The sequence below is a fragment of the Perca fluviatilis genome, chromosome 15 (genome assembly GCF_010015445.1).
Source record: "Perca fluviatilis chromosome 15, GENO_Pfluv_1.0, whole genome shotgun sequence".
NCBI classification, from domain to species: Eukaryota; Metazoa; Chordata; class Actinopteri; order Perciformes; family Percidae; genus Perca; species Perca fluviatilis.
The window spans coordinates 7,126,453-7,142,733 of NC_053126.1; the positions used below are offsets into that span (position 1 = coordinate 7,126,453).

Genomic DNA, 16,281 nt, shown 5'->3' on the forward strand with positions numbered 1-16,281 from the left:
AGTTAGTAATAAAGATAAATCAATAAAATCTATATTCAGTCACATTTCCTGCCATCTACTCCCTAGCGCATTAGAAGTAAGGGAGGAAACATCTTTCAGAATAAAGCAGTGAACATTTTGTCAAAGATTTTTGTGAAATATTTGTTAATGTGCTGTACACACTTGTCTGTTTGCCATATGTGCATGTAGGCTATATGTTAAAAAAAGGGAATTAATGCTCCAATGGGTTTAATTCATACAAATCTTTAACCACAGTACCAACCAACCAGTAGCTTGCGCTCTTTTATTCACCACTTTTTTGTGTACTTTCTGTATACAGACAATGAAGCATTTAGAATTCAGCCCTACACCTTAACTTGTGTCTTTACATGGGCATCTGCACTGTAATCTGACCAAGATAAATTGGATTGAATTTCACTTTAGAAAGACTACTCATGCAGCTACATGTATGACCTGTGTGTGTGTGTCTGTGTGTGTGTGTGTGTGTTGTGTGTGTGTGTGTGTGTGTGTGTGTGTGTGTGTGTGTGTATAATTGCAATAGAGCTCATTATGGAGTCAGCCTTCCATGAAGTTCATTAAGCCTCATTGAATTTAAATAAGAACAGCAACAGTAGATCAGCAAGAGTTCACGTTTACATCACAAACAAACACACACACAAAAAAAAAAAAAAAAAAACTACTAAAAAAAATAGTGGCCAATTGATTTTTTTTATAACATCCGACACAGGCTAGTAAGGACAGAAACACAGGCTATTTATGTCTGATTGTGTGTGTGTGTGTGTGTGTGTGTGTGTGTGTGTGTGTGTGTGTGTGTGTGTGTGAGTGACACCTGCAACCATGGCTCAGTGGGCAGTTTCAGTAGCACACACCCACCCTCACCCACACCCACCCACCCACACTCTCCTTTACGCACGCACGCACGCACGCGCACGCACGCACGCACGCACGCACGCACGCACGCACGCACGCACGCACGCAGGGATGCTTCAATGTAGGAGTTTAAATATTTCTGCCAAATCCTGTTCCGGTAGCGACCACAAGTTGGTGTGTGTAGACAGATTTCTTTGACATGTGTGTGTTCATGTCTTTTCACCTCATGAGCCAGAAAAATGTGCTGATTGATTCCTTCCTCTCCTGCACACCTGTCCTGGAAAATAATGTTTAATTTAGGCTGCCACTGCCTGAATTATACCCAGCTGTCCCAAGGCATCTTCAGAAGCGTGTGTGCTTGTTAAGTCTGAATGATTGTGCGGCTGGCTGTGATCGCCTGTGTGTAGGTGTGTGGGTTTCTTTACACAACTGTGTATGTGTTTGCATTGGTGCGTGCGCATGCGTGCATGTGTGTGTGTCTGTTTGTTTCTCTGCTGCTTCTCAAGGACAAGACCACCTCCTGCTTGTTTCTGTTCCTCTGAAAAATAAGGGAACATTTGTGCTGCTAAAGCTCCAGTGATGAGCAACTACAAACAGGGAGTGATATGAGGGCTGATGAGAGAGGCTGCCAAGCTTCACACACTAATGATTAAATACATCCCACCTTGAAAATTCAAGGATTGATCAGAAAACAAAAAGGTAGGAAAATAAAAAAATAAAATAGTGAATAGTGAATAGGGACAAAAAGACATGACTTTTCCAGCATATGATATTTCATAAATCAGATCATGTGTTTCTTGTTGGTGGATGATCAGAAGGTAGAGAGAGAGTAAATGCTGTGATGCTAATTCATCTGTCAATCTATTTTACTGTACAAGTGTTACAAATTGAAACACCTTGAATCACGCCTGTGTTAAGAAGTAGGCAAATGTCCCCTATGGGTTGCAAACCTTTTGGGCTTTTGTGTTAGAAGTGTCTACCTGTGACCCCCTTGAGATAAGGTTCTGGCCTGGAGTTTCATTTGAAGAAGAAGTAAACATATCCAGTATCTACTATCTGACCTTGATGAAAATCATGTCTATTGAAAAGTTCCCATCATATCAAGTAATATCTGTATAATTAAATCCTACAATCTCAAACCCCTTCAAATCAAGTGAACAAATGAGCAGGTAGCCGGGAGAATTTCATTCAGTTTCATTTTCTAGAAATGTCTGTCTCTCGAAACAAGAAATAAGAAGGCAGATTGCTGCTGTATAATGAAGAAAAATAAAACTTGATTTTAGAAAAATTGATTTACATTGGAATCAAGTAGAACTATTTTCACTTCAGTGTGATTACTTCACTTGTTTGTAAAGCAGACGACTTAAAGGACTCAAGTTACAAGCAAAAATACTTTGCGGAAAAGAAGATTTATTTTAGTGTACTTCTGACCCTTCAGATTTATCATGGGAGACCCACTACTCTCTTTTATTGTTGTTAAGAGAGATGTGTAATGTGTTAAAGTTTCCAAATTTAAGAACAGTTTGATTGTAACTGAGAAGATTGTAAGTGATAAGGTGGTGTGGAATAGTTTAGGTAAAACTAGCAAAAGCAATGCAGTAACATCTTTAGAAACTAGTCTGCAACCATGCTAGCAGCTCTGTGAGGCTGTACTTGCGCACAGTGGTGCTTTAAGCTAAATGGTAACATTAGCATGCTAACATGCTTATGTGTAGCAGGTATAATGTTTACACTTTTAGTTTAGCATGTTAGAATGCTAACATTCACATTAAACACAAAGTACATCTTTATTAATACTAATAAAGTAGATGTACATTTTTATTCCCAACTTGTATACGTTTGTAGATTCTTTCCTTTGTATTTTTTATCTCTTTTCTTTGAATATTTGTTCTTGCATTCTATCATTATTTCTTGTATATTCTTTATTTGTGCTGTGTGTTTGATATTTTGCTGCTGTAGCACTGACATTTTCCAATTTGGGATCAATAAAGTCTATCTAATCTACTCTAATCTAAAAATGATTGGAATGTCATCTGTCAATTTGCAGGTGTTTGGTCATCAACATATTGTAAAAACTATTGACCAAATTCAACTTCTGACCTGATGATGGCGCTAGTATCAAAATCAGGGGTGTCCCAGAGTCATTTATTTATTTCAAGGGGGGCATGAATGTCCGTACAAAATGTTATGGCAACCCATCCGATAGTTGTTGAGACATGACACTGATACCAAAAATGGTGGCGCTAGAGGTAAAAGCAGAGGCTCACTAAATCAGCAGAATTTATCATCTGGCAACCATTAATATCTGTACAAAAGTTAATGGCAATCCATGCAATAGTTATTGATATATTTCAGTCTGGACCTACATGGTGGACCATTGTGCGGTGGTACATTAATAGACTTTGTAGTTTTTCTGTAATTTCACACTACAGTTTGTGTACACTTGGCATGTACACTTGCCATGCATGTTGCCAACTTTTCCAACAGTTTCAGCGTCTTGTGTCACTTGATTTTACTCACTAAGACCCCACTAATTAAAAGCAGATGGTACGGCATGGTGCGCTTGGACAAACTTTGTGTATTGCATGGCATATGTTGTGTTATTGGGTGTCCAAACTAAAAGCCTGCTCATAACATCAGCACACAATGCCAGAGCAGCCATTAGTCAGTGCTTACACACACACACACACACACACACACACACACACACACACACACACACACACACACACACACACACACACACACACACACACACACACACAGAGTTTTCTCACACTGTCTGCTTTTGTTTAGGTTGAACACACGGTGTCCGCCATTATTTTCCCTGCCAGCAACATCAGTCAACGCCCCACACGCAAGACAAACACACACACACACACACACACACACACACACACACACACACACACACACACTCAGGTTTGTGGCACTATCTTTGTGGGGACCTACCATTGACATAATGCATTCCCTAGCCCCTTACCCTAACCATCACAACTAAATGCCTAACCTTAACCCTTACCCTCACACTAACCATAACCTAATTCTATCCTTAATCCTTCAACCAAGTCTTAATTTTCAAACAGCCCTTTAAACTTATGGGGTCCAGCATTTTGGCCCCACAAAGCTGTCCAGGCCCCACAAGTATACTGGACTCCCAGTCTTTGGACCCCACGAATATAGTTAAACAAGAACACCCACACATATAAACACACACACACACACACACACACACACACACACACACACACACACACACACACACACACACACACACACACACACACACACACACACACACACACACACACCTGTCATGCCATTCATGATGTGGTGTGACAGGCAGACAGACAGGCAGGTTCACAGTAGACAAGACAAAGGTTCCTGGCTCGTAGTCACTGACATAAAAACTATTTCTATACTATTTTTTTCCTTATTGATTTTGTCTTCAGTCCACTCACTCTATTCGAGTTAGTGCTTACCGACTTTCTGTCATTTCTACATGGCAGCCATCATCTACCATACGGAGTCATTTTATCATAAACCTGCAGTGTTTCAAATAACTATTCTGCTTGAGGTCTGTATTCTAAATGGAGTTAATTTAATGTTAAAAATGTGCACTACTACATTTTGAAAACCGATAATCGTGTAAGTCATTTTGCTGGTAAAATTGACAACCATTTCCTCGCTACAACTTCTCAATTATGAGGATTTGCTGTTGTTGTTGTTTTTTTTCTTTCTTATGTTGATAGTAAACTAAATATCTTTGGGTTTTGGGATGTTACTCAGACAAAACGTGTCACCAAGGGCTGTAGGATATTTTGATGGACTTTCCTCCCCTAAATGGTTTATTACGTTGTCAAGAAAATAATCATCAGATTAATCACTTGATCTTTTGGAACTAACATTTGAGCGCTCCGTGCCGAGGCTCTGGAACATTCTACCCCAGGAAAAGTCTGCTGAGTCAGTGATCTCCCTTCTGAAAACATAGCCGACTTTTATCGGAGAGACTTTCCTGATTTACTTGAGTTTTAATTTCCTTTGAACTGTCTCTCATTCCCTTTAAAACATGTTTTTTTTGTTTACACTGTATTGATTTTCATACCCAAAATCATTTTATTTTTATTTTTTAAAGCTGATGATTTTATGACTTGACTGTTTTATTTCGCTGCCTTGTGAAGCACTTTGTAATGTGGATTTTGAAGTGCTCTATAAATGAAAAGATTATTATTATTTAGTTCACCTTATACCATGTGATAGTTCCTAATACCTTAAAAGCATTTCAGTAGACTGAATAATGGAGGCAAAAAATGAAACTAGTGACATGCCTGTTTTGCACAGTGTTAATGTAAGTTAATCAAAGTGTTGCTTTGTTCAAAAGCCACCAAAAAAAAAAGCCACCAACATACTTAGAGTGAGCAAACAGGCACTACTTTCAAATGACATCTTTCCACCCACTCTAATTCATTAATGGACTGCACAAGAAAGAACAAAGTAAAATGTAATAGTACAGAGGCTGCAGCCGCTGCCTTTTCTGTCCTGATCAATAAAACAAATCCATTGTGTTTGTCCCCATCATGCTTGTAATTCTTCCTCTGTGAATGTTAAGTTAAGCGTGTCTTTGAGAGCGAGAGACTATTTAAAGGATTTCATGTTGATTGGGGGAGTGGGGGGGGGATAAGCAATGCAAGCACTCTTGGAAAAAGAGGCTTAATAGCACAAGAGCAGCAAAGAATGACTGAGTGATAAAAACAGAAGGAGTAAGGGAGTGCAGCGAGGGCTGAGGGTGGTGGTTTCATCTTCACACCCTGAATGTAACTCCTCTCCTCCTTCCCTTCCTCCATATGCTTATCGCAATGTCTCCATCACTTTGTTAGCCCTCTTCCTCTCTCAAAAGGTTAATTTGTGGTTTCTAGAGGGGGTTTTAACCATCTGGTCACACATTCTGTTGTAGTGTATATTTAAATATATCAACGTATCTGAATATGGTCGTTTTATTCTATAATTACATACAATGAGAAAATACCATTTTCAGTTGTTTTAGCATGCAGAGAGATGTAGGATCTCCACATAAGGGAAGAAGAGAAATTGAGTGACACAAAAAGACACACGTGTAGCCCAGCTTATATGCCAAAGCGTGTCCAGACATACGTTTTAAAACATTAATACACCTCCATTTATGAATGAATCCTGACAATTGCTGTGCAACAGCAGTCCAAACTTTGTTCCCAGCAAGTAGCAGTACAAGACTTTTCAAAACAAGATTTCCAGAAGCTTCAAGTGAAGGAAATATCTCAATGTTTCACAATTGCCAATGTTGACTTATATAATTTGAACACCGAAAGAATAGCTCAATGTGTTCTGCAATTTGATAAGAGAAACCACATAGCAATTTTACAGATGGCAGTTTAAAGCTCAGAAGTTATGCATTACACACACACTCTTTGATTTAAAATGACGCAAAATGCTAAATGTTGTCCCGCTTTCTTTGGATTCACAGGAATTGGAATCAAATGCCTAAACTGGTGGCACAGACACTCTTAGCTGTGCTCCAAAATATTAATAAGAAAGAAAACACTCCACACTCTAAAATCTCATTAACGTGTGTGAAAAGGACCTGGCATGTCACATCCCTGCATGAAATGTAAACTGAGATCAGCTTTGAAATGAAAGTGCATTTAGAATTTTCCCTAAAAATGAAGAAGGCATGAAATATGGTGTCAAATATGGCTGTGACAGTGGATCGGTGGTTCACACGGTCACTGGGTCTGAACCTGAAACCTGACAGGGCTCTTTCAGTGTGATGTCTGTATGGGTTTCCTTGGGGTGCTTCGGTTTCCTCCCACAGTCCACAGACATGCAGATTAGGTGAACTGTACGCTATGAACTGCCCATAGCTGTGGATGTGAGTCTGTTTATGGGTGTTAGCCCTGAGACAGTGTGTCCAGGCAGTAACCTGGCTCTCACATGCTGATACAGACTCTGTAGGGGGGAGAAGTCCCTACCACCCTGCTTCAGTTTTGTGCAATAAACTGAAAATAAAATCAATGTCTGCAAAAGAGAATGTCTTATGTGTTCAGTGTTCATACATTGTTTCTCCATAAAGACCGTCAGTGTTTGTGTGTGTGCAGAAAACATGTGAGGAGACTATATGTACTCCATGCATGTCTGCATGTGCTCTGACTGTTGTTGCATGAACATAGAGTGTGCATAGAGAGGCAGAGGAATTTGGGGGGAGAGGAGGAAGAAAATCTAGCTAAGCATAAAGACTTGAGTTAGGGTTAGGGTTAGGGTTGACTTGACGAGTCTGACTTGACAAAAGAAACATTCATTCAGTTCCAGTTCGTAACATCTCCCAACTAATCCTGGGACATTGCTCGTCGTCCTCCCGCATTCTTTATATACGTTTGCGATATATAATATAGTCATCCTAAATTTCTATATATATTTTGTTGCATTTTGTACACACAACACCTATTGTATGTCAGCCCCTTCTGAAAGAGGTATCTTAGATTTGAGGATCGAGGGTGTCTTATGCTGTACCGATTTTACAGTACAACCTCTCAAGGCAAATTTGTGAATTAGGGCTATATAAATAATATTGACTTGGCTTGACCTGACTCATCTATCTGGTAAATATATTTAAGGAACCCCAGGACTATATCCTGTGTAATAAATAAATATATCTTTAATCATAGAGCCAAGCAAAAATGTCATTTTATCTTTCACATTTAGTTGTTACGCCTGTTTAAGCTGTTCCTTCCTTATGCATCTTATAACAGCCACACACACACACACACACACACACACACACACACACACAGTTCTATACCATTAGCGGGCTGTGGGCATGAAATGTAGGTTTCATTAGAGGATCTCATCCCTCGACCTCTCCCACTGGGAACCCATTCTATTAACCCAGATCTATAATTGACTTCTTCTTTTAAACATACATAGCTGACAGAGAGACAAAGACACAGGGAGGGACTGGCAGGAGGTAAAATAGGAATGTTGGGCTGATTGCTGCAGACACAGAGTGATTATGAAGAATAAATCTGCTTTCTGTCTATTGTGTCTTCCTCTATAGCTGCATCTATCTGGTGTCCTTCAAAACCATCTCCTGCTGTGCTGTTCCTTCATGTATGTGACCCATGTGAAAGAACTCACTCAACATTATCAGCTTCAAGGACTCAGAGAAAGGCTCAGGATTGGCCAATGCATGAGGAGTCATTTTATTCCAATGTAGAGGAATGTTATTATAGCACTGACGTAGGCCTGCAACTAATGATTATTTCAATCATTGATTCATCTGACTATTATTGTCTCAAATAATCGATAATTTGGCCTATGAAAGGTCGGAAAAATTATAAAAATGTGATGGGTACTTAAAATAGTCAAAACCCCAGAATTATTCAGTTTACTACAGAATAAGACAAATAAAAGCAACAAATGTTCACATTCGAGAAGCTGGAACCAGATAATTTTTGACAACTTCTTGTCAACTTTCTTTTTTATTTTATTTAGTCATTTATGTATTTTTGTTGATTACAGCTTAATACTGACACTTTTGGCTCCAAAAATAATAAATACAATACACGTTTATATAAATATCTGGTTACTATATTAGCAGAGCATTAGTCCTGAATTTGGAAATTAAATGGTGACACTTGAAAATGTTCTATAATATAAGGATCTACCTCATTTACCATCATTACCATCATTTGGATAGTCTTCTCTTGGAAATACAGAAAAATTATAATGAAAGAAAAAGCTTTTTTTCCCCTTTTGGCAGAATAGCAAAGCTGAATCTTAAAACAGTATGACTATGCTTAACCATTCATTGCTGTAATTAACTATTTCATAGATAGATAATGCTGGAGGACACCTAAATATGTTCATGATTAAGCTGAAAATATTTTGTTCAAGTTCACATAGCCGTTACTGTGCAGGTGTGCGTGGGTCAAAACGTGTCAAAATCTGACACTGTTAAGGAAAAACTCAGGAGCAGCACAACCCATTTCACGTACATGAAGAAGACACTCAATTGAGGAGACAATGTGCAGTGCCGTCCCAACTCTCTGAAGTTCCTGTCTTCCTGAAGGTGCATTTAAACTCATGCTGGAGGCGTTACGTTTAGCTTAGTCTCGCATAGTCCACACAGCATTCCGGGATGGGAGAAAAACGTGCTCTGGTTTTTTGGCATTTCTTTAAACCAATCAAAATCGCGTTGGGCGGTGCTAAGCACCGGGAAAAACCTCGGGAAGGAACTTGTTTTGGTGGAACACGTGTACGTTGAAAAGTTGTTTTAGTCGTGCAACAGAAAACTCAGATTGGACAGATAGTCTAGCTAGCTGTCTGGATTTACCTTGCAGAGATCTGAGAAAAAATCGACCAGTTTAAAATGGCAACACAAAGGAAGCCCAAGGCAACAGATATCCGGCCTAAATAAGTGAAATCCGGCAGAATTTCCATCAGCAACGGAGCAGTCCCGGAAGTGGAACGTCAAGGACATAGATTAAGTTTAGCTGAACCTTCAAAGTAAATATTGCAGACTCCCAAATACCTCAGCACATAATACACATAGCACACACAAAATGTGCTATGTGTTTAGTTTCACAATGGCCTTGGCAGGCTGAGCAGCTTTGTCCTATCATACAGTTGTTACATCTCCCGTCTTCCATGGAGGCACAAAGTTGAACAACTCCTCTGGGTTAGGAGGTTATTTTGGACACTGCCTGAATGAGACCTGGGGCACTGTCTCATCTTACATAGCATGAGTTCGTAAGCTGTAAATTCCCCCACTGACACCATTATTAAAAAATTTTCACCCTGGTGTTTTCCTAATGCTCCATGACCAAGTCAGAGAGCTTTTATGATCAAATTATAGAATGGTTTCCTGGTTTGGTAATTTTGCAATGAGGCAACTATTTAAATATAATTTCATCATTTTGAACAGGTGTTTATTACAAAACTTCATTATATTCAAGGAATTACATAACCAGTGGAAACCCCCCGGTGTTTGAAAGCTGTGCATTGTGAGCCAGGTTACCTGTCTTCCTGTCTCCTATATTTAAACGTGCAGCTACTTAGGAGCTGAGATATACGACATTCCCACTGTGCAGGAACCGAGGTCGTAAGACCATGAACTCATTAAGGAAATGACAAGGTGGGTTGGTGAGGCCCCGTAATTAAGAGCAAGGGCCCCCTGGGTGGAGTGGCATTTAAATAGGATGTACAGAGCCGAATGGAGAGAGAGACACAGTGGGAGAAAGAGAGTTAAATGTATGCCAAATATAGCAATAGAAATATAGTGCCAGAAAAAGAGGAGGTGGCATTCAGAAGAAATAGGTAGAAGAGATATATAAAGATGTGGAATCACATCTGAAACTTGTGGACTGACTCAGCTGTTGTAATGTCAAGGGGTCAACACAAAAATTATAACTATGTGGGAAATAGGACAGGTTGATTTTCTTTGAGCCCAAATAAAAAAAAGACAAAGTACTGATTTAATGTAAAGTTCTGACCCTACAAACGAGCAGCATAAGAAAGGGGATACAGTATCTGTTTATGGCCTTGAAGCCAAATTTTGTTGCAAAGCATGATGGGAACAATTTAAAGGTATCCTAGTAGTGATATGGATGGAGTCATGCTTTTACGAGCAATTCCCTGTTTTATTTGTATCAAGCAAAAGAATGCACATGCATTTACACAAGCACATTTGCAGAGAGAACACCCTGCCGTTGGTTTCATGCTATTCCACTGATCAACAGCTAGGGGCGGTAATGCCCAAAGAAATGCAGCAATGTTCCCGCAAAAGGCACAGAAGACGAAGACTAGGCAAGGATACTGGCAGAATATTTTGGTGAGAAACACATACTCTAAACCCTAACTTTGTTTCACTCAGAGGAACTTGCATCAAGGAATTGGCCATTTGTGTCAAATGGTTAGAATTAGAGTTAGATCTGGTGGGAAAAAAGCCATACTCTCTGCAGGGCCTTTCAAAGAAGCAGCAATGGCGATTCTGCTATCGTTAGTTGAGTTAACATGTGCAAACTGGACTGGAAATACACAGTGCTTTGGTGGTGAAGTTTGGGTGAGAAAACAATTCATAAAATTTGAAATATGTGGTCTTTCAATGCATTTTGTGTCAAAGCAATACAAGAAGGGTCAGGTTGCAATGGCTCCACTGTACACCTATATGAATATTATTGGATGTTATTAGCCACGGAGCTGTGGATGAGCCAGTCATTGAGAAACAGATGATGAACTAATACAACGACATTGCTTTACCGCAACTAATGCTATGTTGCATTTGTTAAATAGGACAAATAACACATTTTAATACTTAATGGAAGCATATACTTTAAGGTATTTATATGTATATATTTTGTTTTTAAGGACTTCTCCAGACTTTCTAAGAACCTGCAGATTTTGGAGCAAGAAAAATGTAGAAAAATGGTTTAAGTGAAGATTTAGCATCTCTTTGGATACCCCGGCACTGGCCCTGACTAAAACAGAAGCTATCAAAGAAGAAGAGACTATTTGTGGTACTCCAAATGGCACTAAGATGGAGCGGAAGAAGCAGTCAGGTGAAAGAGAACAGAAAAATAAGTAAGGTTAGACAGGCAGGCATATAATAAGACAAGAGGAAATACTGCAGAGACTTTTCAGTTATACAGAACACACCAGATGAAGCCAAAGAGTGAACACCGTTTCCTCTGGAGGCGGCTCACTAAGTGTATTTCTCAGACTGAAAGGGCACTCCAGAGGGAGGTAAGGACATGCCTGAGGAACTCAAAGACCCCTGGGTTTTTTGAAAGAATGAAGTTGGCATCCTGAGAGTGCTCTTAAGACAAGGAAGGCAACTCATGTTGTCCTTTTAATAGGATAGGTGAGAGAATAGGTTTGCATTTTAAGAATATAAATCAGAGAAAAGACACTGTTCAGCTCCTTGAGAGAGTGGATGAGATTATGATAAAAGTACCATTTAAAAGGCACTTCTTGCTGTTATAGCAGATGAGAAGGTCAGGAGAATGTTTCGAGATAATTAATAACATCAAGACAAGCACGACTTTTAACCTCCTGCTGTGTATAATATGTATGGGAAACAGATTTCATTTGATGTGATATTATGTTGTTGTAGAGTGTGGGTTTTTTTCCTCTAATTTTCAAGATACTTAAGAAGAGATTAGGGGAACATCAGAGTTCAAGTTATGTAAGGGTTTAAACCTCTGGCAGGGCAACCAAGAGTAACAAGAGTGAAATTAGACGGTAGCTACAGAAAGACGCTACTTCAGGGCCAATATAAAATTGTAATTTATAGTGTTCTTCATGGAGAGAAAACTATAAAATGTCTCAGAGAGATGTAAATTTGAGAGACTGACCTCACCACTTACAACAAGAAATGCACAAAGTATGTTTCATCTAAATGTTTAGAGGTATCTGTATAATTATGCTATACAAATAAACTTAAAACACAAAATATCCTAATTTCATCTACTGTGATACACTAATAATCCTCCTTTAGCCAGTCTGCTGTACTGTACATCCCCTCCACAGCTAAGGCAGATCTAACATCTGAAGTCAACATCACATTTAATTAAAGTGTGGTGCTGCTCAGTGGCCAATATAGGTTGTATTGGTGCAGCTACAGGTGTTACATGTCTATATTTAACGTGTACAGTATTGAGTCCAATGATGGTACGGTGCACCTGTCAAGACGGGGGAAAAAAAATGAGAAGAGAGGAAAACGATGGAGGCAGCTCAACCGTAACAGTGGTGTTGACAGCTGATGGGGGCTCATGAGCAGGACGTGTCTGTGGAGTCTCTCTCGTTCCATCTGTCTTTCACTACACTCAGTCTCCCGCTCATACACAGGCGTGCGATTTTAAACGATTCATTTATTTGTACTCACATCTGATGCAGGTCCTTTATCAGCACCTGGACAGGAGAAAGTGACGAACTCATGGCAACGCTTGTGAACCACGAAACAACACACTGTGGAAAAAAGAGAGAGAGAGAGAGAGAGAAAAAGAAAATGTAACTGCGCACAAAATATGTTATTCGTAATCTAAAGACATCTCTAATTCTTTCTTGCCCAGTAAGCACCTAGTTCAGCACCCAAGCCAGCTTGAGTGCTGAACAAAGCCGAGTACTCTGACATTCAACGACACAGCTGCCTACCTGAGTTTTTAATCAGAATATTTTATATATAAATATATGTTATATAATGTTATTTTATAAGTTTTGTAATTGCCTGTGCACACGCTGAGGAAGGGTGCTGCCCGAAACGTCCATTGTGTAGTAATACATTCTAATCAAATTGGAGTTCTGTCCTAATAGCTTTACTTATAATCAGAATATCTGCAATGTATGTATTTAGTATTAAAGGGAAGCACACCATATTTATCAGGATGAAATGAGTCAAACAGCAATGTATATAAGAGTTGAAGCTCCTGATGGTCATAGCTGACAATTGGGAAGACAGACGTTATAACATGTGGAGCTTTATTAACCATTTTATATCAAGCTGCATACTGACATCAAACATGATACCAGCCCTATGTAAAGTACATCAAGGTTACCAGCATACATTCTCTCGTTCAAATGTACTATTTTAATTTGACATTAGGTTCAAGCACAATTAGATATGGTTTTGAGGCTTGATGAAAGCAGAGTTATTTTACTGTCTCCGCGCTGTTAGAAGTAGCACTTACTTAACCTATGAAAAGCTTTAGCGGTGGTAAATGTACAGAGGGATGCTGTGCTTCTGACTTAACACCCACACACTCCTATTGTCACTCCCGCACCGTTGACTCATTGTCAGCCACTCTGGATAAGAGCACCTTCTAAATGTCCAGAATGCAATATAGAATATAACCTTATTTTATGTTACAGTATGTACCAAAATTGACTTTACTATTAACAGGATTGCCCATGTTTACAAAGTTTGCTGTCAACAGAATTGTAACATCTGCATTTACAAAAAATTCAAGGTTGGGTTTTTACACAGATTTGTTGACGATAACAAGTATACACATGAATGCACACGAAAGATCAAAACGGAAGCCAGCGCGATGACAATCTAAGCGAGATGAAAAGCGGAACATGGCTCCAGTTTTCAGGTTGGTATCAATCGGCGGTGCAGAAACATGTGAAAGCTCCTATGCATAGCGAGCGTGTCATCTCCACCCTGATCAATGTCAGCTCCACTGACAGGCAGAGGAAGCTGAAAATATCACACACGCACACGCACACACACACACACACACACACACACACACACACACACACACACACACACAGCTCAAGAGATTTACATAGTGTGCATGTCTAAGGGAGAGATACAGAGAAGTGCTGTAAATGCACTCAACTACAGAGATGTTGCTGATAGCAGGTTTAGAGCCACTACAAAAAATAATAAATCATATTGAAATAATTTGTGCTCTACTGAAAGCTTATGAAATCTTGCAAAACGTGTTTGTCTTTATAGCTTGTAACTATTGTTACATTCCATAGACTAAACATTTAATTGATTAAAAATAACCATGAGTTGCATCCATACTATTAACAGTCTATGGTTGCAGCCCAGCTACTGACAGGAAACGTAAACAAGCCAATATTTAGTTTCATCAAGGCTGACATCATCGTGACACATTGTAATTGACTGACCCAATGTTGAGCACTGAAATTAATTTTCAACTGGAAATGTCAAAGTCAGAAACAGACCTTTCTGACTTGTTGGTGGTTACCAGTTACATTATAGACATTATATAACTACCCACATCACTGCCTCTTTAAAAAACTACTTACTACTTAACCATACTTCCAACTTAAACTTCAAAGTATTTGTATAACTTAACTCATGGTAAGGGAATTAAGGTCAAGTAAATATGAAGGGATTTTGGTAAGCACTGTTTGAATAAGAATACCCTGATGCACTGTTAGTAGCAGTGATCAGATCAGTGATTGTTAGAGAGTATTAAAAAAAAATTGTTAACATGATATCTTCACTGTCAGTGGTCTCCTCGACTGTCTCATTTACATATTTGGAGAAAAACTATCATACTTTATTATATTCTACTGTCAAACCTGTGCTGATAGGAGGGGTTATAATTAACACAAATACTCTCAAACATACACATCATGTGCACCTCAATGGTACTTCACTCCCACGCAATATCCTCTCTTTGGTTACGCCGCCCACTCACTGCGATGATACCACACACACACACACACACACACACACACACACACACACACACACACACACACACACACACACACACACACACACACACACACACACACACACACACACACACACACACACACACACACACACACACACACACGTACCACCCACTCATTCCATGATATCGCTGATTGAATACAGAGTGAGGGTGGAGGGGATACAGGTAGAGATAGAAATGGTGAGAGCTATGTGCACATTTTGCTTCGAGGCAACTGCTCTTTTGTGTATTATAACTGAAAAATCCCTAAGCAACACACACACACACACACACACACAAATAGAATATCTCTTTACAAAAATATACTGTGCCAGAAATGAAGTGTGCCCTCCATTTCTCCCTTTGACAAAACTCTTTTCATCCACACCAATAATCACCTCGCTCATCCATTTACACATCTGTTTAGTTAAGTACATACTTACTCACGATGGTGGAAATTCAAAAGGAGAGGTGGCACAATCTAATTTCACAAAGCCAGACCAACCCGTCAACTTTACAGAGGGATAAAAACAGAGATAGTAGTAGTGCTGGAATAACTGAGGCAGATTGGCCCAGGTTACTCCAGTATAGAGGAGGGATTCTTACACTTCCCATGATGATTATATATGATTCGACATTAAAAATGTTACTTACAGTAAGCACAAGTATTTTCAGTCAAATTTACAGTTATGTAAATTAACAAAAGAAAATGTTCTTTTCATGCCGAATGGCACCTGTCAGTGTTATGTTGGAGCAATGTAGCATCTGGTTGAGATGAAATAGTGAAATAGTTCAAAAACAGAACTTTTTTTACACATACTACAGTATGTTCAATTTGAATTTGCAGCGCGTTTCTGTATTTGATTGTGTTTTCTTATTTTCAGCATTTTTTCCCCAAATGTCAAATTGGTGAAGATGTTATTGCCATGTTCTTTTCTTTTGTTTGTTGGCATGTGCTTTAAGCTCCCAGGGCCACCATATAACATTGTATAGAGTGGCAATGTTAGGCTTTCTTTGTAAGCTATAGTTTCTGTTCCATTCGACAATCCCTTAACAAAGCTTTGTAAAAATTCAATCAATTACGATACCCTGGTAAAAAATGTAGCACCACATCATTTAAATGGAGATAACTTCCTGGAACACTTCCTGTCACATGTCTATAAACGCCTCTCTGTTCTCA

At 39.1% G+C, this 16,281-nt stretch overlaps 1 protein-coding gene across 2 annotated transcripts in view; it reads right to left on the reverse strand.

Moving 5' to 3' along the window:
- Nucleotides 1–16,281, reverse strand: part of LOC120574177 (protein kinase C beta type-like) — a 108,585-nt gene that overhangs the window by 63,597 nt on the left and 28,707 nt on the right. For both annotated transcript variants that reach the window (XM_039824382.1, XM_039824381.1), the window contains exon 3: nt 12,785–12,867. In XM_039824382.1, the coding sequence (XP_039680316.1) occupies nt 12,785–12,867 (83 nt within the window). The remainder of the gene's footprint in view (nt 1–12,784; nt 12,868–16,281) is intronic.